The sequence below is a fragment of the Callorhinus ursinus genome, unplaced genomic scaffold (genome assembly GCF_003265705.2).
Source record: "Callorhinus ursinus isolate GAN/ISIS: 27379988/994484 unplaced genomic scaffold, GSC_fseal_2.0 scaffold45, whole genome shotgun sequence".
NCBI classification, from domain to species: Eukaryota; Metazoa; Chordata; class Mammalia; order Carnivora; family Otariidae; genus Callorhinus; species Callorhinus ursinus.
The window spans coordinates 5,056,821-5,082,740 of record NW_027397107.1 but is presented as its reverse complement, the minus strand read 5'-3'; the positions used below and the strand labels follow the sequence as shown (position 1 = coordinate 5,082,740).

General features: G+C 45.2%; 1 protein-coding gene across 1 annotated transcript in view; it reads right to left on the bottom strand.

The window, feature by feature from the left end:
* Positions 1–25,920, bottom strand: part of IQGAP1 (IQ motif containing GTPase activating protein 1) — a 104,646-nt gene that overhangs the window by 13,512 nt on the left and 65,214 nt on the right. Inside the window, exons 16-33 of the mRNA XM_025893120.2 lie at positions 18,813–18,903; positions 18,451–18,618; positions 17,384–17,526; positions 12,995–13,165; positions 12,192–12,275; positions 12,024–12,095; positions 11,862–11,931; positions 11,283–11,491; positions 10,263–10,418; positions 9,858–10,021; positions 9,119–9,343; positions 5,644–5,784; positions 5,453–5,537; positions 4,180–4,412; positions 3,451–3,583; positions 2,167–2,269; positions 1,567–1,702; positions 1,092–1,179 (exon numbers count right to left, since the gene is read on the bottom strand). Of these exons, the coding sequence (XP_025748905.1) occupies positions 1,092–1,179; positions 1,567–1,702; positions 2,167–2,269; positions 3,451–3,583; positions 4,180–4,412; positions 5,453–5,537; positions 5,644–5,784; positions 9,119–9,343; positions 9,858–10,021; positions 10,263–10,418; positions 11,283–11,491; positions 11,862–11,931; positions 12,024–12,095; positions 12,192–12,275; positions 12,995–13,165; positions 17,384–17,526; positions 18,451–18,618; positions 18,813–18,903 (2,472 nt within the window). The remainder of the gene's footprint in view (positions 1–1,091; positions 1,180–1,566; positions 1,703–2,166; positions 2,270–3,450; positions 3,584–4,179; positions 4,413–5,452; positions 5,538–5,643; positions 5,785–9,118; positions 9,344–9,857; positions 10,022–10,262; positions 10,419–11,282; positions 11,492–11,861; positions 11,932–12,023; positions 12,096–12,191; positions 12,276–12,994; positions 13,166–17,383; positions 17,527–18,450; positions 18,619–18,812; positions 18,904–25,920) is intronic.

Below are 25,920 nucleotides of genomic sequence, written 5' to 3'. Positions count from 1 at the left end.
GCACCCAGAGTCCCAGAGGGCAGGGGCGCAAGGGCCCCATTCCTGGTGCTCCCAGAGCAGCTCCATTTTTCCTTCTTTATAGCTGCGCTTCGGAGTAAACTCTCATCTAACAAAAAGGATTCCTAGGCTCAACATTTGAAACAAATGACCTACTTTTTGCATTTTACAAATGCAAAACAGGGGTCTTAGACAGGAAGTTCCTCATCCATCCCTTCCCACTGCTGAGGCCCCGCAACCAATGGGGGCCAGGACTTTATCCCACAGCCTGATTGCTCGACTACGGAGAGTACCCCCTAACTGATCAGCATTAAATGGTCAAGAGGTTACAAAAGCTCTTTACTCTGTATCTGTCCAGGGCTAAACGTGGGTTCTACTTATTTGTTCTCCTGTCTTACTCCTCACCACTCACCCTCAACCTCGTCTTCATTCTAGAAATGTCAGTCTGATCGCATCAGGCCCCTCCCTCCTTGGTGAGGCTGTCTGCATGGACTCTCCTGCCCAAGACGCCTCTCGTCTACGCGCACACCTAGATCCTAGCCACGCCTCCTAAGTGTGGCTCACATCCTGCTTCTTCCTGATGCTTCCCGCCTCGCTGGCCTCTTTCCTGAACTTCGGGAATTTTTATAGCCAACATCAAAGCCAATTTTTAGTGGTTTTCTAATTATTTCAGGTCTATATGCCACATTTCTCCAACTAGATCATGAGTTCATTGACTTTAGGAGCTACATTCTGTACTTTTTTCTATCTACCAAGGCACTTAACAAAATTCTAGTGATATAACAATATTCAGTTGATTACTAGACAGATTTGCTGATTCTGCCTCAGTTAATTAAATTGACACACACACAGAGACTGCACATGATGTGCCATGAGCCTTCCGCCCTAAGAGCATCTGCCCCTTGAGGTAGGAGCCAACAACCTTCCCAGCAGGCCCTAACCACCACCTGGCCCAGGTCATCCAACAGCTCATGGATCAGACCACTGTGTTCTGGTCCACCTGCAGGGAAGCACCTCCTGGCATCTGGGTCCCACCCCCTCAACCCTGGCACGCATCAATCACGGGAGCATCTGTGCCCCCTGTTGAGTTTTACCTGTTCGCTGGTGGCTGGGGTTTCTAGGATCTCAGTCAAGGTCTCGCCTGGCTGGAACCGAATGACATCCACAATTAAACGTTTCGTGCTGCAAGGAGATGGGGAAAGAGTTCAACGTCACTAGGTCTTCCACCTTCCCTTGAAAGGAGCTAAGCAGCAGCAGCGCATGCACCACCTCACAGAGGTCCCGCAGGGCAGCTGCGAACGTGATGCACTAGAGGCCCCAGTCTTATTTATGCGACAACTGCGTGGGTACCAGGCTGAGGATTTCTCAGGTGTAAATTCCACTTCAGCCTCTTATTAGCAAATGAGGCAGCTAAGTCCTGGGCCGAGTATAATAGATAAGGTGACCAGAATCAGGACAGGCTTAAAAGGCCAAGGTGATGGTTTCAGGTCTGAACAAGCGGACGTGTCCGCCAAGGCCCAGGCATCACTGTGCTGTATTTACCTCCTTCTTCCCATTTCCAATACTCACTTCAGCAGGATCGTCCGAGCATCCATTTCCGCATCTTCATCCCCAGGCACATCAAACTTGTTGGTCAGCGTGAGAGACACTTCTGTCTTCGCCAGCGCCTCCTTATTGGGGTCATTTAAATTGCCAGCACCCTCTCCTACAGTTGGGGGGCGGGTACAGAGGTCAGCGTAATGGAGAGGAGACGTTAATACAAGGCCAACATGTACGCTGTGGCAAGGACACCCTCTTGCTGAGAAATAAAAGAAACTAAACGCCAAATGATAAAAGCAAAGGATCCATAATAAAATAATCCATAATAAAATAATTTCGTAAACGTTAACAAGTCATTTCAGTAATTGTAATATGACAAGTCTCTCCTAAGATATTCTGTTCATTTCCTTTATAGGACTTCTAATTTAATTATAGGATTATGTGTATAATATCCACATTTAAAGTCTCTCTTCCACTGGACCTCAGTTCCTCACAGACAGGGGTGGACCACATCTGCTTCCGTCACGCACACTCCGAGCTGGAGTGGGGCAGAGATGGACGAGGTGGCAGTTACAGCCTTCCTCCGGCACCTTCCCTGTCACCTTCCGGGCAGTTAAGTAAGAACTTTACCTATCAGGGACTCGATGGTGGGCACCTCGCCCAGGTCGTCCAGCAGCTCATGGATGGGATCGTTGTGCTCTGGAGCAATGGCATCCTGATGATCCAACAGGAGCTGCATTGAACACCCAGGAGTTAAGTCGAACAACACGCAGCCCATCAGCCCTCAGCCCCACCAACAAGGCCGAATAGCACAGAAGGGGTCAGATAACAAAGCTCCTGCATTCAAAGAACTGACAGGCCAATCCCCAACAAACTAACCCAAGTCAACAATGTAACACATAATGCATCAGGCTGGCCTCTGTTGAATGACTTATGGGATAATGCACGGAGAAGAAATACTGGTACTCTCTCAACCTCAAGGATGAAGGAATTTAAGTGGACCCTACATGGGCGAGAACAACAAACCCCACAGACTGCAATATCTAAACTCATAATGTACCCTACAAGTTCAAATAACTCACATGCATACTCGTACTTAATGTGTGCTGTTTACGGCATCTCTTAGTTCAAAGAAAAATGCACTGGATCCGTGTTGTGCTCATCTTAGGGGCACTGAAGCAGAGCCTTTAAGACACTATTACCCCCAAGGAATGCCCTCAGAGAGGATAATACTTGAAATTTCAAGGAAATTTCGAAGACTTTATTTGTCAGAGAGAGAGAAAAGAATGCAAGCGTACAAGCAGGGGGAGGGGCAGAGAGAGAAGCAGGCTCCCCGCTGAGCAAGGAGACCGATGCGGGGCTCGATCCCAGGACCCTGGGATCAAGACCTGAGCCAAAGGCAGACGCTTAACTGACTGAGCCACCCAAGGTTTTACTTTTTATATATTTTCTCCTTTCCTGTTCTATATACCCCCGAAGGCGAAAGGAACGAATTATAAAAATGTTGGGGGGAAAAAGGAGCACCCAAGGGAAAATCACTCTAAGGGCCACAGAGGAAAAACTGGGTATTTTAGATGTTAGAAAAATAACATCGAGGGCCAGGATAAATAGATCAGTGCTCACAACGGTGATTCTGGAGCCCACCCGTGGCGACCTGTTTCAGCAGGCCTGTGGTAGGGTCCAGGAACTTCATTTGTGACCATCAGCCCAGGTGACTCTGATGCAGAGGGCCTGGGATCACTTTGAGACACTCAGCAGATCTTGTTAATACGCAAAGAGAAATAAGGCAGATGTGATGTCAGCAAGATCAAAGGAAGGTGAGGTATCTGGCTTTCCAGAGATGGTAAGCAGCATCCAGGGAAGGCAATTAAGGATAGAGCAACCACATTAAGTAATTAAAGAAAAAATACTTACAGTGTGGGTGTTGATGATTTCACCAATGGAAATGTAGATCACTGGTTTGGTAAGGGTCACTAAATCAGAATATTCATCCACATTAAATTTATCCTGAAGCTCTGGGACATCACAAGCAGATTGGAAAAATCGTCTGAAAATACACACGAGAGCCAGATCCCCAGGTGACACATATGTGAGGAACTGATGAGAGGACATCCCACAAACCTCTGGAGCAATGAGTTCAAAGAGGAGACCGTCAAGGCCTAGGATCCTAGAGAAGCTGCACATGTTTGCTGCACTTCATGGCCTTGGGGCGGTGGTTCTAATAACTTCTCCCTCCACCCAGTTTTAATTCCACCCACAAGAACTGCTCACCCATAATTTAAAACCATTTGCAAACACCGGAGTCATTAGGCAAACCAACTTTATCTCTAAGACAGTGTCCTGAACTCACAAAGGGATGTTTAATTTGCAAATGTTGAAAGCACTCTCCGATTGTTCTCTGATTACAAATTAATATACATGCCTAATGCGGGTTCATTGCTTTTATGTCAAGTGCCGTCTATTCTGTTGGAATACATTTTAACAGCTCAAAATCCTCTTCATCACCTCCAGGGGCTATGAACACATCAAACACGTATACTACAGCATGGCAGGGCCCAGGGAAAGCTAAGTGTGGTATTTAATCTTGTCCTGACACTCAGAGATAGAAACAGGCCCACAAGTACCTTGTTCCTTTTCCCCTACCTGAATTTCTGGTAGGACTGGGAGAGATACTCATTAATGATGCCCAGGTGAGCATTATCTCCCAGAAACATCTTATTGGAAGCTGCATGCTGGAGCATCTTTGCAATGGAGCCAAGATTTCGGCGTTGGTCCGTGGTGAGCTGGCCTCCTGCCGACAGGTCAATGATGTCAAAGGCATCAGGAGCAACAATGGCTGGATTCATGTATCGATAGTAAAGCAAGTTACCAATAATCTGGGAACAGATGGAAAAGAAAGACAGGTATTAAAAACCACTCCACCAAATAAGCCACAAATGACTTTGCTAGCAAAGAAAACCAGAAAATGCAGTCCTGTGAGGAAAAATAAACACTATGCACACACACACACATGCATGCATGCATGCACGCATGCACACACTTTCTCTCAAGGTCTGAAACTAAAACAACCGAACATCCTCGGTTGGATACAGGGAAGAAGAAAATGAGAACAGAACGGAATATCACTACAATGAAAAAGCAGGTTCAGAAGGTAACAATGATAGACTTAAAGTCTGTCACTGAGTGTTTTAGGGCATTCTTTGTTCACAGAGCACAGCAGCAAATAAGGCTGCTGTCGCCCACGTGACCTATTAGCATAGTGTAATCTGTCCAACCCCCACCATCCTCATGCTGCAGACTTCAACGGTGGACAAGTTCATGCCTCTGAAATTAAAGTCACTCAACACACATCTCCTCCACAGAAGAATTCAAGGACAGTGACAGCATTTCCCCTGGAGTTTCATTCCAAAAAAAAAAAAAAAATTTAATTCACCTGAATAGAAAGTCTAGAATCGAGGCCTCATTGTAGGAAAGCACAGAACTAGGAGAGAGAAGAAAAAAGCGTTCAGATTAAGGAAAAAAGAAAAAAAAAAAAAAAAAAAAGAAGGGAGCTCAGACCAGTGAGAAAAGAGATTTATCAGCAACAGCCTTAGCAGAAACCATGGTGTTTGCTGCCATTCACCCGGCCACCAGCAGAGGGAGCAATTCTTCAGCGAAAAGAGGACTGGAGAAATTTATCTCAAGGCAGGAAAATCCACCTCCTCTAACTTGTTGGATGTCTGTGTGCGAAACAATAAAGGAGCTACAGAGGGACCAAGAGAGGTACCATTTACTATTTACAATCACTTTCAAGAGCTCACTGCCAGAATCTATGCTTGCACACTTGCTGTCGGGCCTTGTCTTCTAACGTTCTTCTCTGAGGGCTGCTGGAGGACAAGGATGTGCAACAAGGATGTGCCACCATCCAGATTCTCACCTTCAGCAGCTCATCCTCACCAGCATCGGGGAACTTCTCATGTAACGAGTCCTTCAGCACTTTGGCAATGAAGCGCATCCCGTAACTGTGGGATGGACAAAACTCGATGAGAGCCGCCCAGGGCAGAGGGGGTGGAGGCAGGTGGGCAGTCATACTGGGCTCTGCCTGGGGTTACGACTCTTGGCACTCACGGGATTTTGTCCACGGAGCTGATGATGGCTGAGAGGAACTTGTCTGTCACGGCCCGCATGTTCCTGATGGAGTTGTCTAGCCGTGTCTTGACCTCTTCATGAGCCAGAGCCTGCTCAGGGGTCACATCATAGGGCAGTTTGCTGGGAAAGCAAAAATCATCCCCAACTGTGTTAGGTAACAGCCAGAACAGCCCAAGGCAGGACTGTATCTTTCAGAAACAGAAAGACCCAGAGAGATCAGGTAAGCTGCTTGTGCTCATAGAGCCGGTAAACAGTGGGGCCAGAATCTGAGCTCGGGGTTTTCAGCTGTGAACTGGGCGCCTAGAACTATGTGCCAGGCACTGTGATAGGCCCTTGGGATAAAAGATACATAAGACATGATAGCTTCCCGAGTCTCTAACAGTCCGGTGGGAGAGACACACAGATACTGGTAAACATATTGTGCTATATAAACAAGAAGCTGACCAGGTGCCAACAGAGCAGGGGGGCTGCCACTCAGATGGGAGGAATGGAGGAAAACTTCCGTGAGGAAGTGACACCTGAACTCAGGAAAAAGGGAGAAACACTGTCCTCCAGGAAGGAAGCTCAAATGCAGAGCAATGGAAGAGGAGAAATGAGGTGGTCAAGTAAAGAGGGGCCAGGTTGTGGAGGGTCCGATACGTAACACTGAGAGGTCTGGACTTTCCTGGAAGCCAGGGAGAGCCACTAGAAGACAGGAGACCTGAATCTGAGGAAGATTTCTCTGGCTCCCCCCCCATGAAGAATGCATTAAAGATGGACAGTCACAGATGAAAGAGATGGGTTAGTGCCACAGCCTGATTAAGAAATAATGAGGGCACGAAAAAGGATGCAGCAGTGGGAACCAAGGGGACAGATCTGAGATGCTAAGGGGACACAATCAGTGGGACGTGGTGACCCTCTGGGTATGGCTGAGGGAAGTGACAGTTAACATACAAGAACTGAAACCTGAGGAGCTGATAAGATCCCTCAGGGAGAGTGTGAAGAAACTGGCAGGAAAATAGCAGACATGCTAGGCTTAATTGGGAAGGACAGGAGGGGCTCAAAGACAAAAACGAAATACAGGGGTCAAGGCTCCAGTATCGTCAATGACGTCAAATAGTTGTAATGATTATCCTGGATTATCTGGGTGGTCTAAATCCAATCCTAAGTGTCCTAACAAGATAGAGGCAGGGGAGATTTGACACACACAGAAGAGGGGGCAATGTGACCACAGAGACAGAGACTACAGTGATCTGGCCACAAGTCAAGGATGCCAACAGCCACCGGAAACTGAAAAGGCAAGGAATGGATTTCCCACTAGAGCCTCCAGGGGGTGCCCGGCCCTGCCGACACCCTGCTGCAAAGCAGCCCGTTGATACTGATTTCGGGTTTCTGGTCTCCACAACTAGGAGAGTAAATTTCTGTTGGTTTAAGCCACCAAGTTTACAGTAATTTGTCATAGGAGCAATAGCAGACAGATAAAAGCAGATAGGGACACAACTCCATTTGTCATACTGTGTCTGAATTACAACTAAGCAAGACTACCAACACGAGAATTCAGTGAAAATCAATAAAAGCGTTCTGTTTGAAACAACTCGTTATTTAAGAGTATCCTATATTTTATTATTTGTAAATTATGTGTTCTATACCTTTTATATAAATAAAATGTATAACTTTATGTGTAAAGGATATTTGATAAAAAATAGTAACGAGCAAAGGGAATGAAAGTGCTCAGCACAATGAGTGAAGTCATAGAAAAGACTGTTAAATTTCTCAGATTTTAGAGGCGAACGTTCCCAAGAGGGGACCAGGTCCCAGTCTGTGTGTCTGGTGGCTGAAGGTCAATTATCCGTGATGCCTGCAGGCAGGATCGGCTCCCACTGCACTTACACCTCCCAGTTATCACTGGCAAAAAATGTGTTGAAATCCATCTCCATTTTATGAAAAACAAAGTAAGACACCAGTTTCCTCACAGGGAAAAAAAAAAACCTGGAATGCCTACCAAAACTTTGTTCTAAAACAGACTGACTCATGGACCATGAGATCTCTCAATACCCTGGAGCCAGCTCCCTGTCATGTAGGGATGCCCTGGGTTGCAGGCGGAACTTCCCAGTCCAGCACGGCATGTGTCAACCGCATTCCAAGATTTGAGCCTCAGGTGTACAGGGCACAACAAAAATGGACTTTTCACCCCATCCAGCAGGGACCTGCCTCCTGGTGACAGACATACATGTTACTGAGAAACAGATAAGGTGCCAAATGATCCCCACAGGGGATAAGGCCTTTCTCAGCGTCCGCAGAGCGGCTACTCTCTATCCAGAGGGCACCTTCCCCTTTGCCTGGGGGCCAGGAACCTGGAGAGCACGACGCCAGGCAGCACTGTTCAAAGTGTGAGCTGGTGCCAGTCTACAACTCCATCCGGGATGGGAAGGAGCCTGAGCCAGAAGGTAGTCAAGGCACTGCTTCGTTCCCTAGGCAAGTGTGGCTATGAAAAACACCAGCTGAACTCCACAGTGTGCTGAGACACACAGGATTTTCAGTTACTGGTCCACAGAGCACACTCTGAGTAGCAATGGTAGGGAGAGCCACCCCTCCTCAGCTCCAGAGAACTTCAGGCACGACCTCACCCTGCTCCACAACCACCAGGAAAAACCACCCTGCACCAAGCTGCTCACCCTCTCTGTCCTCATTCAAGCTGGATAAAACCAGACACATGCTGGCTCTTTGAACTGTAATTTCCCAGCATTACGCATATTCTACTGACACACCTTTCTTTCGACGTGTCCATGCTGATGGTTAAACTGCTGCCCTAGCCGAGAAATCCTGAGTTATGTTAGTCCAACCTGCCCCCAGGATGCCAGGGCTGCTCCACACCATTTTCTCCTCCTCAACAAAACACAGTGCTCTCACGCACCTAAGTTTTCCTGTCCAATTCCATCTCCAGTGATGCCAGTGTCCCTTCAGGTTCTGGACCCCCGAGCTCCTCCCACCTCAGAACGTTCAGACATGAATACCCTGCACCCAGCTCTCAGCAAGACTGGCCCCATCTTAACCTTTAGGCCTCAGTTATGTGAAATTTCACCTTCTCAGAGAGGCTTTCCCTAACCACCCTACCTAAGTGAGCTCCCTCTTGTACTCCCCATTATAGTTCCCAAGGCAAAACTTCCTAGAAGTCTCAATTTGTCATTTCATTTTTAGGTACCTGTCTCTCCCATGCAAGAAACTATGAACAGAGGGCAGAGAGCTTGTTTGTTTTGTTCATTTCTGTATGTATACCTAACACAGTGCCTGGCACACAGTTAGCACTCAATAAATATTTGCTAAGTATGTGGATAAATTACCAGGTCAACAATGTACAGAAGTAGTTTCTAAGAAAAAACTATTTGAACAACTATTACTTTATAAATCAAAGGTTAAGTGCTTAAAAAATAAAATTACAAAAATACCAAAGGAAAAGGTGTTGTGGTTGCCATACCTTGCCTCTCCTGTCTGAGACTCCATCTGATTAACCCAAGATTTGTATATATCCACAGGGTCAGTTTTGATGTTGAGAGACTTGTCGTCCATAATCTCCTTCACGACAGGGGCCAGGATTTGTCTCAGGGCATTCTGGCCCCGAGCACCTCGGTTGAAACTCACAACCATCTTAATGACTGTAGGATTTCCTGTCACGATCTCTTGAATCTGATCTACTTTTGACCTATAAAACATCAGATACAAATTCAATTTAAACTAATCATGAAATCTATCAATGTAAAGATAGAATATCTGCTTAAAGAAAGACCCCATCCCCTGGAAAGAGAAACCGTTGGAAGGAAGGAGGTACGGTGCTCTTTCTCTAGAAACATTCCCTGACACTGACCTGAACCCAGGACCCTTGTGCTGTTTGCAAACTCACTCACGGGAACCTGAACAGGTCCTTTATTAGATAAAAATGTGGTATCTTCATGTTTGGAGCAGCTTTTTAAAAATCCTATCTTAATATAGAATCTTCCTAAAATCACTTCAGCAAATCTCTTATTCTACCACCTCCTCAAAGCAGCAACACTTTGTATTTGTGATTTAAAAACTGGAAGCTGCTCTCGAGTAAGGGCTTCACATAGAGCTTGGAGTTAATGGAGGTCAAGGAGAGGTACGGGCAGGCCTGAATCTCAAACTGTGAGTGAGTAGGACAGTGGGACGGAGTCCCATGCCCGGCAGCAATCTGTTCATACTTGATCTCCTCCTGGAGCGCGGTCTTAAAGAGCCGCAGGAGCAGGTACTCCTCCCGCTGGTTGGACGCGTAGTTGTACAGGGTGAAAATTACAGAGTCCATGAACTTGGTGGACTTGTTCTGGGGCATCTGAAAAATCAGCTTCGCCAGATAGGTGGGGTTCGTCTGAAATAAAACCAAGGGATACATCATTTCTAGATAATATAAAGGCTGGCACAAATATTCACATTCTTTTGAACTTGAAGATTTGGAATGTGCAGAAGCAATAAAGAAAAATAAGACAGCCCTTTGCTCACGCCTCAGTGGAAGCCAGAATTATTCTCGCAGAGATGTATGTTGGCGAAGGTTTCCTTATGGGAAAGTAAATAAGCTAAATCTTACAAGACCAACTCCAGGAGCCACTCACCTGCAATAAATAAAACAGGTGTTGATAGGCCTCCAGCTTCTCTCTCTTCTCCTTGCTCAAAGCCTTGAGACCTCCCTTCTGCTTATTTAGCATCATCATATCAGACAACTGCTCCTTATTTTTTTTGGTAAGTTTTTTACTGTGGGAAACCACATCCTGAAAATGAAAGCATACACATAAACCAAAAAGCTTTGAAAGATGAAACTGGGCACTTGTAGCAAAGGTCTTAGAGCACCAAAAAAACTTGTATGAAGGTCTCTGTACTGGCAGATCCTATTAACTATTTTAGAATCATTACACTGTATCTTGTGTTCAGGACACCAATCAAATCTCCTACTCCCACCTCCCTATTAAGAAATTGCACTGGGGCACCTGGGTGGCTCAGATGGTTTAAGCATCTGCCCCTGGCTCAGGTCATGATCCCGGGGTGCTGGGATGGAGCCCTGTGTCCGTTCTCCCTGCTCAGCAGGGAGCCTGCTTCTCCCTCTGCCTCTCCCCCTGCTTTCTGCTCTCTCTTTTAAATGAATAAAATCTTGGGAAAAAAAAAAAGAATCTGTACCATAAAAATGTCCACAGACTCGGGAAACCATCTTCTAGGAATCTAAATTAAAAACAGTCTTAAATACCATAAAAGCTACGTATTCACTAAGACGTTAACTACAATGTTATTTGTAATAAAAACTTGAAAAACAACCTAAATGTCAGATAGGTGCTGACATTAAACAGAGTATTTATGACTAGTGATCACGTGTGAAGCATATTATCCTCTAACAGTAAGCGAAAATGGAGGATACAAAATGACCGTGGGGGGGTGGAATTATGGGATGATTTTTATATCTTTTTTTTCTATGTAAAATTTTGCTACTGAATCATCTCGTTTCTTATGTAATTTTTAAAGAATGCATGGCATTCGCTGAGAAGAAAGCCAGCCTCTACCCCACCTGCAAGTCGGAACGGGTGAGGCAGGGGGCACTAAGCAGGACAAAGGGCACCAAGGCCTCTGCTGGCACTGGACCATACCTGCAATGTGATTTTATTTTTTACGAGCAGTCCAATTTTGATATCCATGAGATTGAGGTCATTCTCCAGCTGTTGGTTAGAACGAATGAGGGTAATGACCTCTTCCCGCATCTTCATAAGATCAAGCTCCTCCTGAAAATCTTGGTCACTTTGGTCAAGAAGGTGGACAAATTTTCGGACCACAACCATTGGAGGATCCTCAGCATTGACTGACAGAAAGAAAGTATGTGTCAGACACGTAATGGAATTACCAGAAGAAGTTCTAAGTCTTGGGGAAATGTCAGCACTGTCTTGAAAAAATAACTCTTAGACACACATAAGATATTTATTTTTGAGATGTGCAAAGACAAGCAGCAAGTGCAGTCTTCTCGGTCATGCTACTGCTATGTTATGACAAAGGTTAAGACAGCAAGCAACAAGACATACAGCCATGGGTTAGCAAAGGAACTTACATCACAAGCAGCACCCTAGCCCCCAAGCCTTGCCTTCAGGACCAGAAAGAGATCCGTGGAGAATACCCAGAACCTGATGGCTCTCAACCACTGCCTCAACTCTTGTCTGCCGAGCACAGTTACTCACTGAGAGTCTTGTAGTCATCACGAGCTTTGTTTGCCCGAATAAAAGCCTGGATTTTGATAATGTCATTTATCTAAGGAACAAAGAAGAAATTCCTTTGTTCATTTGCTCACCAAAAATACAGCAAAACTAATTCTGCCGGTCCTCCTACCCAAGGGCACTTACGTGGTCTCGGAAATACTGCAGGCGGTCTCTGTAGCGCTTTCTAGCCTGGTGCATCCTTGCCAGAGACTGAATCTGCGGGGAAGGGATCCTGGAAATTAGAACAGTCCTTCTTCTCAACACAGAGCACACGCACGTTCCATGCTGAGAAACGCTGTCGGACTACCATACCTTTACAACTTCCTCTTTGTGGGCGCGCAGATATGCTAAGCGATCTTGATACGCCTTCTTCTGCTTGTAGCCCCTCCACTGTGACTGAAACCATCAAACATTACAGTGGACATATTACTTCCCAAGGATCGGAGGGAGTTAAAAAAAAAAAATCTCATCTTCATCAATTACCCAAGTGCAATTCACGATGAAGCTTTCCAAAGGACTGTACCCAGCGGTGACAGGGGAATGAGGGCGTGGGCTGTCCCTCCACCAGGAGGGCACAGGGCTACCTCCCACCTCCCTAGAGTTAGCACAGCACTTCACGCCTTTCAAGGGTACCACACAGGTTCTCTTACTGGCTCCTTACAACGAATCAGGTGAGGAAGGTAAGTATTAGTATCCCCATTTACAGATAAGGAAGCAAACTTAGAGGGGCTCACCACCACCTGACAGGGGTGGGGCCTTGATTCCTCACTTGGAATTCTTCCTGTGACACCATGCTACCCCGTCACTATAGTCAAACCACAGTTGTTTCCTCAAGATTCAAATCTGGCACAAAGGAACAGTGTTAGAAGACAACGAGTACCGAAGAACTGCCTCTGGGCCGGACGACTCATCCAGAAAACCATCCAGCACACTCTGACTATTCTGATTACAGCAGTAAGAAAGAGGAAGTACTTGTCAAAAAAAGGGAGAGACCAAGAAGTCAGAGGCAAAAACCACTCTTGTTTGATCCTAAGAGCTGCCTGCTTCTTGCCCCTGCTCCGGAAGCCCCCCAGCACCGCCCCCCTTGGCTGTCTGCAGAACCGGCTCTGAGATACCTGAATGCAGGTGATGGCAGGGATCTGTTTCTTCAGGAAGTTCATCCTGGATCGGAACTCCTGTCGAACCAAGTACCCACGGCAGCAAGCCTGCAGCTTGGTGATCAAGCCTTCGTTGGCTAGCCAAAGCTGTTCTCGGTTGTACGCAGCTGTCACCCCAGAGATGGAGCTCTGAAAAAGCATCCGGTCACATTGGAGGACACACTTTTAACCACTTTCATCCACAGCACACACAGCCACCCTCACAGCTTTCTAGGTCTGTCCCACATCTCTAACGAAGCAGTGGGAATGAAGACTTCAGGTCTATTTCTCAGGGCCAAGTCGTTCTCACGTCCAAAAAAAAAGTTACACACACACACACGTGATCTTTACACACTCACCTACCCAACACTGCCTGCCAGGAATGGTGCTTGCTGACAAGAGGACAGAATGGCAGGTACAACGCAGGGCTGGGCACCAAGTCCCCGAAGCCCCTAGAATGCCCCAGTGGAGGAAGGACACGGCAGGGGAATGGGAGCCTAGAGTGTGTGCACTGGGACCACAGGCACTGGAGAACCAGCACACTTCCCAACAGAGGAACAGAGCCAGGAGACTTCTTTTTAGAGAAGCGGCACTGTTACCAGAGTAGCTGGCAGGCTAGCATGAGCGGTGAACCAGGATGCTGTTACTGAAATCCAAGCGAGGGGTGAGCCGGGGCTGAGGGGGGCAGCGGCAGCGAGAACAGTGGGAACATCTGGCTACCCCCCTAATAGCCACGTTCCCCTTTTCCTTGGTATCCGAGCCTTGATATTGTTTCCTGGCCAACAAAAGACTACTCGGGCTGGGGATGCAAGCAGCTCATGCGGGGTATGCACAAGTAGTCTGGGAAGACCTTTGGGAAAGCTCCTTGAAAGAGACAGGGAGCTTTGCTCTCCCCTTCCCTTCCTCCTACTTCCTGCCTGAACTGGTAACTGGACGGCTGGTGCTCCAGTGGTCATTCTGGATGATAAGGTGACCTTGAGGGTGGAAACCACGTGCTAAGAATGGCAGAGCAGACAGACAGACGGATCCTGGGAACAGATGGCACTGTGGAGCCACCACACCTTCACTAGACTGCCTGACTCCAGAATTATTTTATTTGAGGAAAAAAATACACCTTTATATACTGCAGTCTGTTTTTCTGTGAGACCGTGTGTGAGGTATCAGCTGACTTCTAGACTGCAAATGGAAAGGCAGGGCTGGTGGTTAGAAGGACTGAAGTCTGGAGGTACAAGAGTTGGGGTTCATAAGTGCAAAGGAGAGAGCTAGAGCCACCAACCTGAATGAGGGCTCACAGGAAGAATAAGCAGAAGAAGAGAAGGAGGCCAGTGGCATCCTGACGTGTTTCAGTGGAGGGAGAGAAGGCAGGCAGCGAGGGAGATTGGGAAGGAGCTCTCGCCAGCTGGAGAATCAGAAGAGAACTGCACTGAAGAAGCCAAGAGAGTCGCAAGTTTAAGGAAGAGAACACAGTGAGAGGTCAAATATGAGGAGATCCCCTAAGAGACCCTGGCAATTCAAAGGCTATCAGTAAGTTCTAAAGCAAGAGTTTGACTAAAGTAAAAGCTGGACAGGAAACGGTACTGCTGTAAGCTAAGAAGTGAATGGTAATGGGGAATGAATCAGTGAGGGGCCAGACTACCGTTCAAGGCATTCAGCAAGAAACGGATGACAAATTTGTAGGCAAGGCCAAATCAGGAAAAGTCCATAGGCTTTAAAAATATCTTTTTTCCTACAATGAAGGCAACAAGACTATGTATGCAGGCTACTACTCAGAAGCATACGCCAGGGCCAACGGCATCAGCATCATGGGGGAGCTGGTCAGAAATGCAGATTCTCAGGCTTCATCTTACACCCACAGAATCCGTCTCCACTTTACAAAGATCCCTGGGACGGACGGACGGACGGACGGACGGATGGACACACACACACACAATTCAGAGAAGCACAGATCCAGGTTACATATGAGAATAACTGGAACTATGAAAGGAGAAGGAGCACAAGGTGGGTGAGGAACTGGGAGAATGAAATCAGAAACAAGATGAACAATAAGCTTTGTACAAGAAAATGATTAAGGAATTAGTGAAGACCCAGAGTCACTGAAAGTGCGGGAAATGGAGAGTGGGAGAATCCAGTTTGATGGACACTTTTTTTTTCTTAAGAGAGGTTAGTTCCCGCACCAAAGTGAAGCAACATCCCTCCCCTGTTTGAAAAATTCTAGTTAGGTCCATACGCAAAATACTAAGTAGGAGTGTCTCTGTGGAAGTTAATGAGCTAATCAAAGGGGTGTGTGACTCAAAACGAAGTTAAAAATCACTGCCAGAAGAGGTGGCCTGGCTTCCTTAACAGGCACATTAAGGCCCTGGAAACTCACCTGAGCCTTTCCTCACATGCCAGTTAACAGGCCTAGGACTGCTCGTCTCCCCATAAATGGCCCTTGTTCCCCCCAGTCCTTGGGGCCTTTCCCCATACAGTCCCTTCCCCTCTTCCGCATCTGCTGAAATATTATCTGTGCTGTCTTTCTCCAGAACAAAATTAACTGCTTCTACAACATTCCCTCTACGTCACTGTTTTTGGAGCATCTGTTTCTGCCTGCCTCACACTACAGGACTCAGTCCCATGCTGTTCTCACCATCACACTGGGAACAACGGGAAGGCAGAAACTCTGACACATCTTTACATCCCACTCAACACTCACAGAGTTCGAGGGCTTTCATTAAATTTCCTCACGGTGAAACCATTTAGCAGAGAAGATGAAACACCGAACGGGAAGAGGAGAACTTCAAGCCCAAGACAGAAACTCACCCGTCTGCCAGATGTTCTGAATGAGGGGACTATCTCGCTTTGTACGTATGTGGGCACTGTAGTTCTTCTTCCCAGGAGCTGGGAACTGCTGCCCGACGGAAGCAGATGGCCTGTACTGTCCTCTCTCTAGGAATCTTTGTGCCTATTAGTAACGTGTCTTGGGGCACCTGGCTGGCTCAGCCCGCAGAGCACCTGACTCTTGATCTTGAGGTCGTGAGTTTGACCCCACTGTGGGGGTAGAGATTACTTTAAAAAAATAAATGAAGTAGAATAAAATAACATTTCTAACTATGGCCTATAGGAGCTCACTGAACATCTTCCCTCGATACCTTTTCCTCCCTTTTAATGTTCATTAGACAACTCCAGTTTAATGCGCATGAGCTCAGCTCCAAGTGATGTTAAAAGTGCCCATGAAGGACAAGATACGCGGGTACTAACACAAACCCTGCAAACTTATTGGCTCACTTTAAAAACCAGGAGTGGGCATGAGACAAGTACAGATGTGACTGAAATTCAAATCCAAGTTGTTTAAATTCTGAATTACTATGAAGTTTTTCAGGAGGGCTTCAAATGAAATCGGAGGGGGAAAGGAGAGAGAATTTTAAAAAGATTCATCAAGGGGGGCGCCTAGGTGGCTCAGTCAGTTGGGCATCTGCCTTCGGCTCGGGTCGTGATCCTGGGGTCCTGGAATCGAGTCCCTGCTCAGCGGGGAGTCTGTTTCTCCCTCTCCCTCTGCCCTTCCCCCCTGCTTGCAATCTTGTGTCTCTCTCTCTCTCTCAAACAAACAAATAAATAAATAAAATCTTTAAAAAAAACAAACAAAAAAGATTCATCAAGGAGGCTGGCTGGTTCAGTGGGAAGAGCATGCACCTCTTGATCTCAGGGTTGTGAGTTCGAGCCCCACGTGGGGTGCAGAGATGACTTAAATAAATAAACTTTAAAAAAAAAAATCAAGGAGGTGATGCTTGAGATGGGTAGAAGTTTGACAGATGTAGACGTCAGGTAAGGGACCTCTCATGACAGCGGGGACTTGTGCTGTCCATGACTGCGCCCCCATTGCTTAGACGAGAGCCTGCTACACTCACGGAGGTGTAAGTAATTGCTGAATGAATGAGCAAACAGTAAGAACGAATGGCACAGCAAACACACAGAGGATGGGGAAAAAGCACTTTAAAAGCAGCCATAAAAAAAAATGCTGAGCTTATTTGAAAGTACAGGTTATATTCTAAAACAGCATGGTTTGGAGTTTGTGGAACAGTCAGAAAAGACTGGAAAGGCAAATCAGAGAGATTAACAGTCACCGCATTTAACAAGGAGTTAAAGAAACTTTTCGTTTTTCTTTTTTTCTGATCAACCAAGTTTTCTTTAATGAGCACACAATTTACCTGACTTCATTCTACAGTTTAATCTAGGCCCTTAGTCATTTCCCCAATCACTAGGGGAAAAAAAACAGTCCACATAGTTCATTATATAACCTTAATTTTAATCTAGATCTTCTAACCACAGGCCCTGTCCTTCTCACTAATATTGGCTCTAGAACACGTTCTCTTGTGAGGAAATGCGACCTACCTGGATCTCCTCCCGAGAAAGCTGCACTGAATCCTGCATGACGTCTGGGGGTTCCTCCCATCCTCCTTCCTGGGTCTCCAGGTTGTGGTAGTAATAGTATCCACCTTTCACCCAGTGCTTCACCCACTTGCTGTTATTATCTCCTGACAGAAAATAAAGGAAAGATAAAAGAAACTCAGAGCCACACTTGCCACACTCACATATCTAACACTGCAGGATTAACAGTCTAAATAGAACAATTCCAAAAATCTGTTCTTTGCATCCCTAAGAGTAAAGGGGAATCCTAAGTCCCTCTAAAATCATGGCTTCGTTATGTCTCATTTAGCTCACTCATTTCTACATTATAAAAAGAAAATATGAAGTCCAATTGTAGAACTGACCTTGACTAACTTTGTTCCTTCTAAAGCCAGCATTTAAGACCTGGTGTGTCAGAAAACTATTCTGATAAAAAGATTTGCAACCATTCAGCCTCTCCAGTTAGTAAAAAAAAAAAAAAAAAAAGGCCATGCAATGGGATGAAAAATCTTACCTTTATTCCTCTCTTTCTGCAGATAAACTACTTTTTTGAAAGATTTTATTTATTTATTTGAGAGAGAGAGAGAGAATGAGAGAGAGAGAGCAAGAGAGGGAAGAGGGTCAGAGGGAGAAGCAGACTCCCCGCTGAGCAGGGAGCCCAATGTGGGACTCGATCCCCGGACTCCAGGATCATGACCTGAGCTGAAGGCAGTCGCTTAACCAACTGAGCCACCCAGGCGCCCTGCAGATAAATTACTTTTATATAAACTTAGGCAATCAGAACTAATGATGCCCTATGAAAGATAAATTGTCAAATACTTGGATGCTTTTTGCCTTTTCAGAAAATTGACCTTTTTAACACAGCTGCCCTTAAGGGAGGTGGGGAGGTAAGAATTAAAAAAAATTTTTTTAAAGAGGGTATTATCTCCTTGTGGGCTTTAAAATAAGCCTAAATACTGTGCCTCTACACTAAAGTGTATTTCCCTACAGCTGACCCCTCTTAGATTCAAGCTTTTCCTTTCAAGGCACATATTTACGTCCCCATAACTCACCTGCTGCCAGTTTCTTCTTCTTGGCCTCAGCAAGGTCACTCTGGTAAGTCTCACCACATTCGGGGATGACTCCATACAAGCCGACATCAGGGGAACGAAGGGCACTCAGGGTCTTACCAACATCACCACTCTCCACTGCCTCATTAATGGCATAGATTCCTAGGGCAACTATCCCGGAAGAGAATTGTCACCAGAATAGTTTAGAAAGTGTCTAAAGCCACACACTAATTCACCAACTGTTTGCCTACTGGTAAACTGCCCCCTGCCCACACCCCATCTCTCTATCAAGGTGAATACTGAGGTAGGGAGCCCAGCGCCATCCCCACCCGCCACAGAAACAGAAATAAACCACCGATACGTACACCTCTGTGCTTCTTGGGTGTCTCTGTTAGACTGCCAGATTCCACCTTGAATTTCATCCAACCACAACACAGCTGATTCGTCCTGGGTTTCCTACGCACCACGAAAAAGCAAAACAATATCAGAGTTATGGAATTAGGGTACAAGAGATCAAGGGGGCTTCTGAGACTCAGATGTAGAAGTTTCAAACACACAAGACACATCAAAGAGTCAACTGGGAGAGGCTAGGCATCAAAAACCTGGTAAAAGATTACAAGAGACTTGCCTCAGGTGCAGGTGATGGGGACGTGAAGAGGAAGCAAGTGGTTCAGGAGGTCAAGAGCAGCTAGAAGTGGCAGAAGGACCAAACTGGCAAGGGGCCTAGGGACTTTATTAGTGTGACAAGGGCCACGCTCTGAATATGAACATGTGGTATTTTTCAGAAAGCCCCTTTTGCCAAAATACTGAGATTCTCTATGACTACTGTTTTTAAGAGCATCAGACTTTATCACAGGAAAAGCCAGGAGCCGTAACAGGCAATCTAAACATGACCCCAGTTTATATTCTAAAACTTGAATGTTAAATCAGTTGTTGGAAACTTAAAAACACATTTTCACACAGAAACATAATCAATGGTGATTAGTTTCCTCAGCATGGCCAACAAAAGCCTCACAGGTCCATAGTGCAGTCTGAATCGAATACTGGGGACACGAATGAAATAGTAGTGCTGGCTTACTTCCCTCTTTCTAAAGACATCTTAGACTTTTTTTTTTTTTTTTTTAAGAGAGCGAGCACATGAGCTGGGTGGGTGGAAGGGGCAGAGGGAGAGGGAGAGAGAGAATCTAAAGCAGGCTCCTCACTTAGCACGAAGCCTGACACGGGGCTCAATCTCACGACCCTGAGGATCATGACCTAAGCCGAAATCAAGAGTGGGGTGCTTAACTAACTGACCCACCAAGGTGCCCCCAATTTTTTTTCAAGTAGCTTATTGGCAATCATTTGCTCTGAAAGGCATTTTATCTAGAACTGTCTGCCAGAAATATCCTTCTCTATTATCTTCCAGTTTCCACGAACCTGGCTACCACTCTCTGATTTGGGCAAGTGGCTTCAGGATGAGCCCCGGGGACTCCGTGCTGTGAGGGTGCAGGCATCACAGTTGACACTCTGTCGTCTACCTAGGCTCAGCCTGAGTCAGAAATGCAAACCTCTGATACCAACTTAGCTTACAGAAGTTTCAACTGTCTCCAACAGGGTCGTCTGTTTGCTCATGTTTCCAACAGTCAGTATAGGAAGCACTGACTCAGATTAAGATGGCAGCCTTCTCCACAAGAGCGGAGACACCTCAGGTTTTCCAGTGGCCAGTCTGACAGAGTCATGTTTGAGACGATCCTGGCAGATCCAACAAAATTAACTGCTTCTCAGGCTTGAGCTAATAGCAATCGGGGTAAACGGCAGATCAAAAATCCATTCTGACTGTTTCGTGTAAATATAATCTGACAATCAGACAACTGGGGGCAGGCACTACAACTCTGATGCTGGATGAAGCAGGGTCTGGGCTTCAAGGCAAAGTGGGCCTTTTCACTGCCCTCAGGAGGCCCACCAGCCGAAGTCGTGGAAGCTCAGAGGACTTCACTTTTCCCCCACAGTATTGTGGAGGGAGACACACCGTTTCCCTTGGCAGAGCCAAGCTGTCCCCAGTTCCTGCAATTTATAAAGCACACTGGTGACAGTATAAGGCCAAAGGCAGGCCACTGACATTAAAAGCAGTGATTTACTCCTTTCAAATGCAGAGTTTTACAAAGAAAGATCATTTAAAGAAATTAAGGTAAGGGCTGGGCTTAGAATCCTAAGAGGCACTGTCCCAGTTTTAAGAAACTGACAGTCGGGAAAGGAAAGGAGTACGCAAATAGAATGCAAGAACAAATCACCGAAGAGCTGAAGAAGTTCGTACTGTCCTACCACCAGTCCCTTTCTGTTACTGAAAACAGAAAATGGCCACAGAGACTCCCCCTAAAATCACACAAATAAATACTGGAAATGCTAAGCAATAGTTTCAGTGTGACACAAGAGGACGAGTCAGCTACGGGTCTGTGACAACGTGAACAGAGAGCCTATGCCAGAGGGCTGGGGGTGCAGTCCCCGACGGAGGCAGCCTGAAAATCTTCTCACGTTAAAACGAAGTATTTCTACAGAACCAGGCTCTTTTGGGTTCACTTTTAAGTTAATCACACATCAGATACCTCTGAGCAGAATCTGCTGTCCGCAGAGCTGTGAGGTTTGGCACAACGTTCCTTGCATTCAGAGGAGGGCATAGCTCATCAAGAATTCTGACCATTCAGAGTTGTGCCTTCTCTGCCCCAGGCAGACTACAGCGGAACAGTTAATGCATATCCATGCGTACTCCCCTAAGAAACAGGTGACAGAGCTACGGTATGGAAGGCGAAAGAAAGAGAACAGATGGGTGTCTCAGGTGTGTCAGGGATAAACGATACAGCAATACGAGGAAAGAGAGGCAACATAATTCACCTCATCCCAGTATAAGGAAACAGGTACTCTCAGCTCCAATCAGATCAAATAAGATGACAAAAGCCCCAGATCCTCCTGCACGCTCTAAAGAGATCACCCAAGATTAACACAAACCATTCAGCAGGAGGTTAAAACTCTGGGCTAGATGTTGTGGCGATTACGGAGATAAAAAAGATTTAATGTGAAAAAGCTACATTAAATATGCTGAACTACTGCCCCCTAACAATGCGAAGGCTTAGCACACTGGCTCCATTTCAGAAGAGGTAAAGAGATAGAAACCAGAAATAAGAATCAAAAAAGTAGGCAATGATTGCAGGTAAAAGAGGTGGAGAAGCCACAAAATACAGAAAAAGTAAAAGGGACAAGGGGCAAAAGAATGGCTATCGTGTGTGTGTGTGTGTGTGTGTGTGTGTGTGTGTGTGTGTAAAGTACAAACTCACACACCTCTAAAGGGCACTTCTTACCCCCTTAAAACCTCCTTAGAAATCTCTCCCATTATATGTAGCATGGTGTGCATGTGTGATGATAAATAAAATCTAGGTTGCAGTATATAATGTGTTCATATATGTAATACATGTAGTATTTTTATCTGCCGTCACACATGCAAACCATGCCACATTATATGAACTATGCCATACATGCTACATACACATGCACACACACACATACATGAATCTGAATCTATACAACATATGCATCAACTATGCAACACAAGCACCAAACAATCAGAATGCAGCAGAATCGTATGGCCTGCTGGATTAGGTACATTAATCCTTTAGTTACTGCACAGTAGCAGTGTACCAAACAAAGTATTTCAACATCCCAACAACTGGGACAGTTGCACCGGTGCAAAGCAGCTGATTTTTAGCTGCATGCATGTGTGTCTGTCTGTGTACACACACACTATATAGGGTGGGGGAGCAAAACAGAGATTTACAAGTCATTCATATCTGTAATTATAAAATGGGTTCCTTGAGAATCCCTGATATCCATGTCTTGGCATTCAGGTATTACTACCCCATGACTAGTAATCTACTTTTAGCAAGTATTCCAAAAACACTAAATTTAAATGAAGAGAGAAGTGACCATCAGTGAAAATAGCAGAGTAAGGACATCTGAAAATCCTCTCCTACATAAAAGAAACAAAACCCTGGCAAAAATTGTCAACTTTTTCAAAACATAAAGAATTTTGGCTTGCAGCAAACAGAGAGTTTATTCAAGAAAAAACATTGAGGGCAAAAATGAACTACTGGGACTTCATCAAGATAAAAAGCTTTTGCACAGCAAAGGAAAACAGTCAACAAAACCAAAAGACAACCAACAGAATGAGAGAAGATATTTGCAAATGACATATCAGATAAAGGGCTAGTACCCAATCTATAAAGAACTTACCAAACTCAACACCCAAAGAACAAATAATCCAATCAAGAAATGGGCAGAAGAGGGGTGCCTGGGTGGCTCAGTTGGTTAAGCGACTGCCTTTGGCTCAGGTCATGATCCCAGGGTCCTGGGATCGAGCCCCACAGCAGGCTCCCTGCTCGGCGGGAAGCCTGCTTCTCCCTCTCCCACTCCCCCTGCTTGTGTTACCTCTCTCACTGTCTCTCTCTGTCAATTAGATAAATAAAATCTTAAAAAAAAAGAAAAAGAAAAAAAAATGGGCAGAAGCATGAACAGACACTTCTGCAAAGAAGACTTCCAAATGGCCAACAGACACATGAAAAAGTGCTCAACTTCACTCGGCATCAGGAAAATACAAATCAAAACCTCAATGAGACACCACCTCACACCAGCCAGAATGGCTAAAATTAACAAGTCAGGAAACGACAGATGTTGGTGAGGATGCGGAGAAAGGGGAACCCTCCTACACTGTTGGTGGGAATGCAAGCTGGTGCAGCCACTCTGGAAAACAGTATGGAGGTTCCTCAAAAAGTGGAAAATAGAGCTACCTTACGACCCAGCAATTGCACTACTGGGTATTTACCCCAAAAATACAAATGTAGTGACCTGAAGGGGCACATGCACCCCAATGTTTATAGCAGCAATGTCCACAATAGCCAAACTATGGAAAGACCCTAGATATCCATCAACAGATGAATGGATAAAGAAGATATATATATATATCATATATATATATATATATGATATATATCATATATATATCATATATATGATATATATAGATGTACACACACAAAGGAATATTATGCAGCCATCAAAAAATGAAATCTTGCCATTTGCAACAACGTGGATGGAACTAGAAGGTATTATGCTAAGTGAAATAAGTCAATCAGAGAAAGACAAGTATCCTATGATCTCACTGATAGGAGGAATTCGAGAAACAAGACAGAGGAAGATAGAGGGAGGGAGGGAAAAACAAAACAAGACAAACCAGAAGGAAGACAAACCATAAGAGACTCTTAATCTCAGGAAACAAACTGAGGGCTGCTGGAGTGGAGGGGGGTGGGAGGGATGGGGTGGCTGGGTGATAGACATTGGGGAGGGTATGTACTATGGTGAGCACTGTGAATCGTGTAAGATCGATGAATCACAGACCTGTACCCCTGAAACAAATAATACATTTTATGTTAATAAAAAAAAAAAAAAAAGAAAAACCATTGAATTGGGACAATTCAACAACTGTGAGCTTTGTGGCACTTTAAATCGCTCCACTCCCATCTGTCTCCCACCACCACCACCACCACACAGACACACACACACACCCTCCTTCAGAGCCCCATCTATTCCCAGAGAACTGTCATGAGCCAACCTGTTAGATTTAGATCCCTAGAAAGCCACAGCAAGACTATCTTCATCTGAACTGACTTAGAGCTTGCCCAGTGCAAATAGCCTCTTCTTCAGGGGCATTTATCAAAAACCGTAAGAGGCACTTGTTTAACATCACAGATGTCTAGAGCAGTGGATAAAAATTTAGGCAAACAATAAGCTAACCAAAAAGCTTAAAAAGAAACGTCTGAAAATGAGACATCCAGAGAGCTTTGAAAGTCTCTGACATGTTCCTGAGATGGAAATCCAGAAGGCCGTAATGCATGTGCAAGCTGTGCACATGCTCAGAAGAGATCTGTAAGGCTGTAAGGGCTCATCTCCAGCTGACCTTGAGGTTCTGCGCACACATGAAGCGAGGTCTACGGCAGAATTGTAAACAGCCTGGCTGAGTGTTGAAGGTGTGGCCCAACACGCACACACTGGTCCTCAGCAAAGGCTGGGAGCTATACTGGTTCTAGGCATTTAAAAATACTCTTAGGGGCGTCTGGGTGGCTCAGTCAGTGAAAGGTCCAACTCCTAGTTTCTGCTCCGGTCATGATCTTAGGGTCGTGGGACAGAGCCCCGTGCTGGGCTCCACACTCAGCATAGAATCTACTTGTCCCTCTCCCCCTGGGCCCCCCATTTTCTCTCTCTCAAATAAATAAGTAAATGAATAAATAAGATCTTTTAAAAATAAATAAATAAAAATACTCTGCCTAATCATTAGCTGACCTCTAGCTAATCAAGAAGAGACTTCAGTGGCCACACATGACTTAACAGAATTGAAAATCACTAAACAAACAATAGTAACAAAGACAACAGTAAACTCTGAGGATGGAGTAGACTCTGATTTCCAGAGTTGCCCCATTATTAAAATGTCCAGTTTTCAACAAAAAAAATTACAAGACATACAAAGAAACAAGAAAGCATGATTTGATGAAGTACAACATCCATTCATGATAAAAACCCTCAACAAAGTAGGTTTAGAGGGAACATACCTCAACATAATAAAGGCCATATATAAAGAACCCACAGCTAGTATCATGCTCAATGGTGAAAAACTGAGAGTTTTTCCCCTAAGGTCAGGAACAAGACAAAGGATGTCCATTCTCACCACTGTTTTTATAACATAGTACTGGAAGTCCTAACCACAGCAATCAGACAAGAAATAAAAGGTATCCAAATTGGTAAGGAAGAAGTAAAATTTTCACTGTTTGCAGATGACATATTATATATAGAAAACCCTAAAGACCCCACCAAAACACTACTAGAACTGATAAATGAATTCAGTAACATTGTAGGATACAAGATCAACATACAGAAATTCGTTGCATTTCTATACATTAATAATGAAGCAGCAGAAAGAGAAACTATCTTATCACTTATCCCAAGGAAGACAGAATAATGTATAGAACTGTTGAATCACTATCTTGTATACCTAAAACTAATATAACACTGTATGTTAATTATACTGGAATTAAAATTTTAAAAAGGAAGAAAAAAAAAATTCTATGAAACTACCAAAGTACAAAAGAAAAGAAAGAAACAGGAAAGCATGGTTCAAACAGGGAAAAAAGGAAACAAAGATTTAAATCAGCTATTTTAAATATGTTCAAAGAATTAAAGAAAACCATGTCTAAAGAACTTAAAGTATAAGAACAATGTCTCGGGTGCCTGGGTGGCTCAGTCATTAAGCGTCTGCCTTCGGCTTAGGTCATGATCCCAGGGTCCTGGGATCGAGCCCCGCATCGGGCTCCCTGCTCCTCGGGAGGCTTACTTCTCCCTCTCCCACTCCCCCTGCTTGTGTTCCCTCTCTTGCTGTGTGTGTGTGTGTGTGTGTGT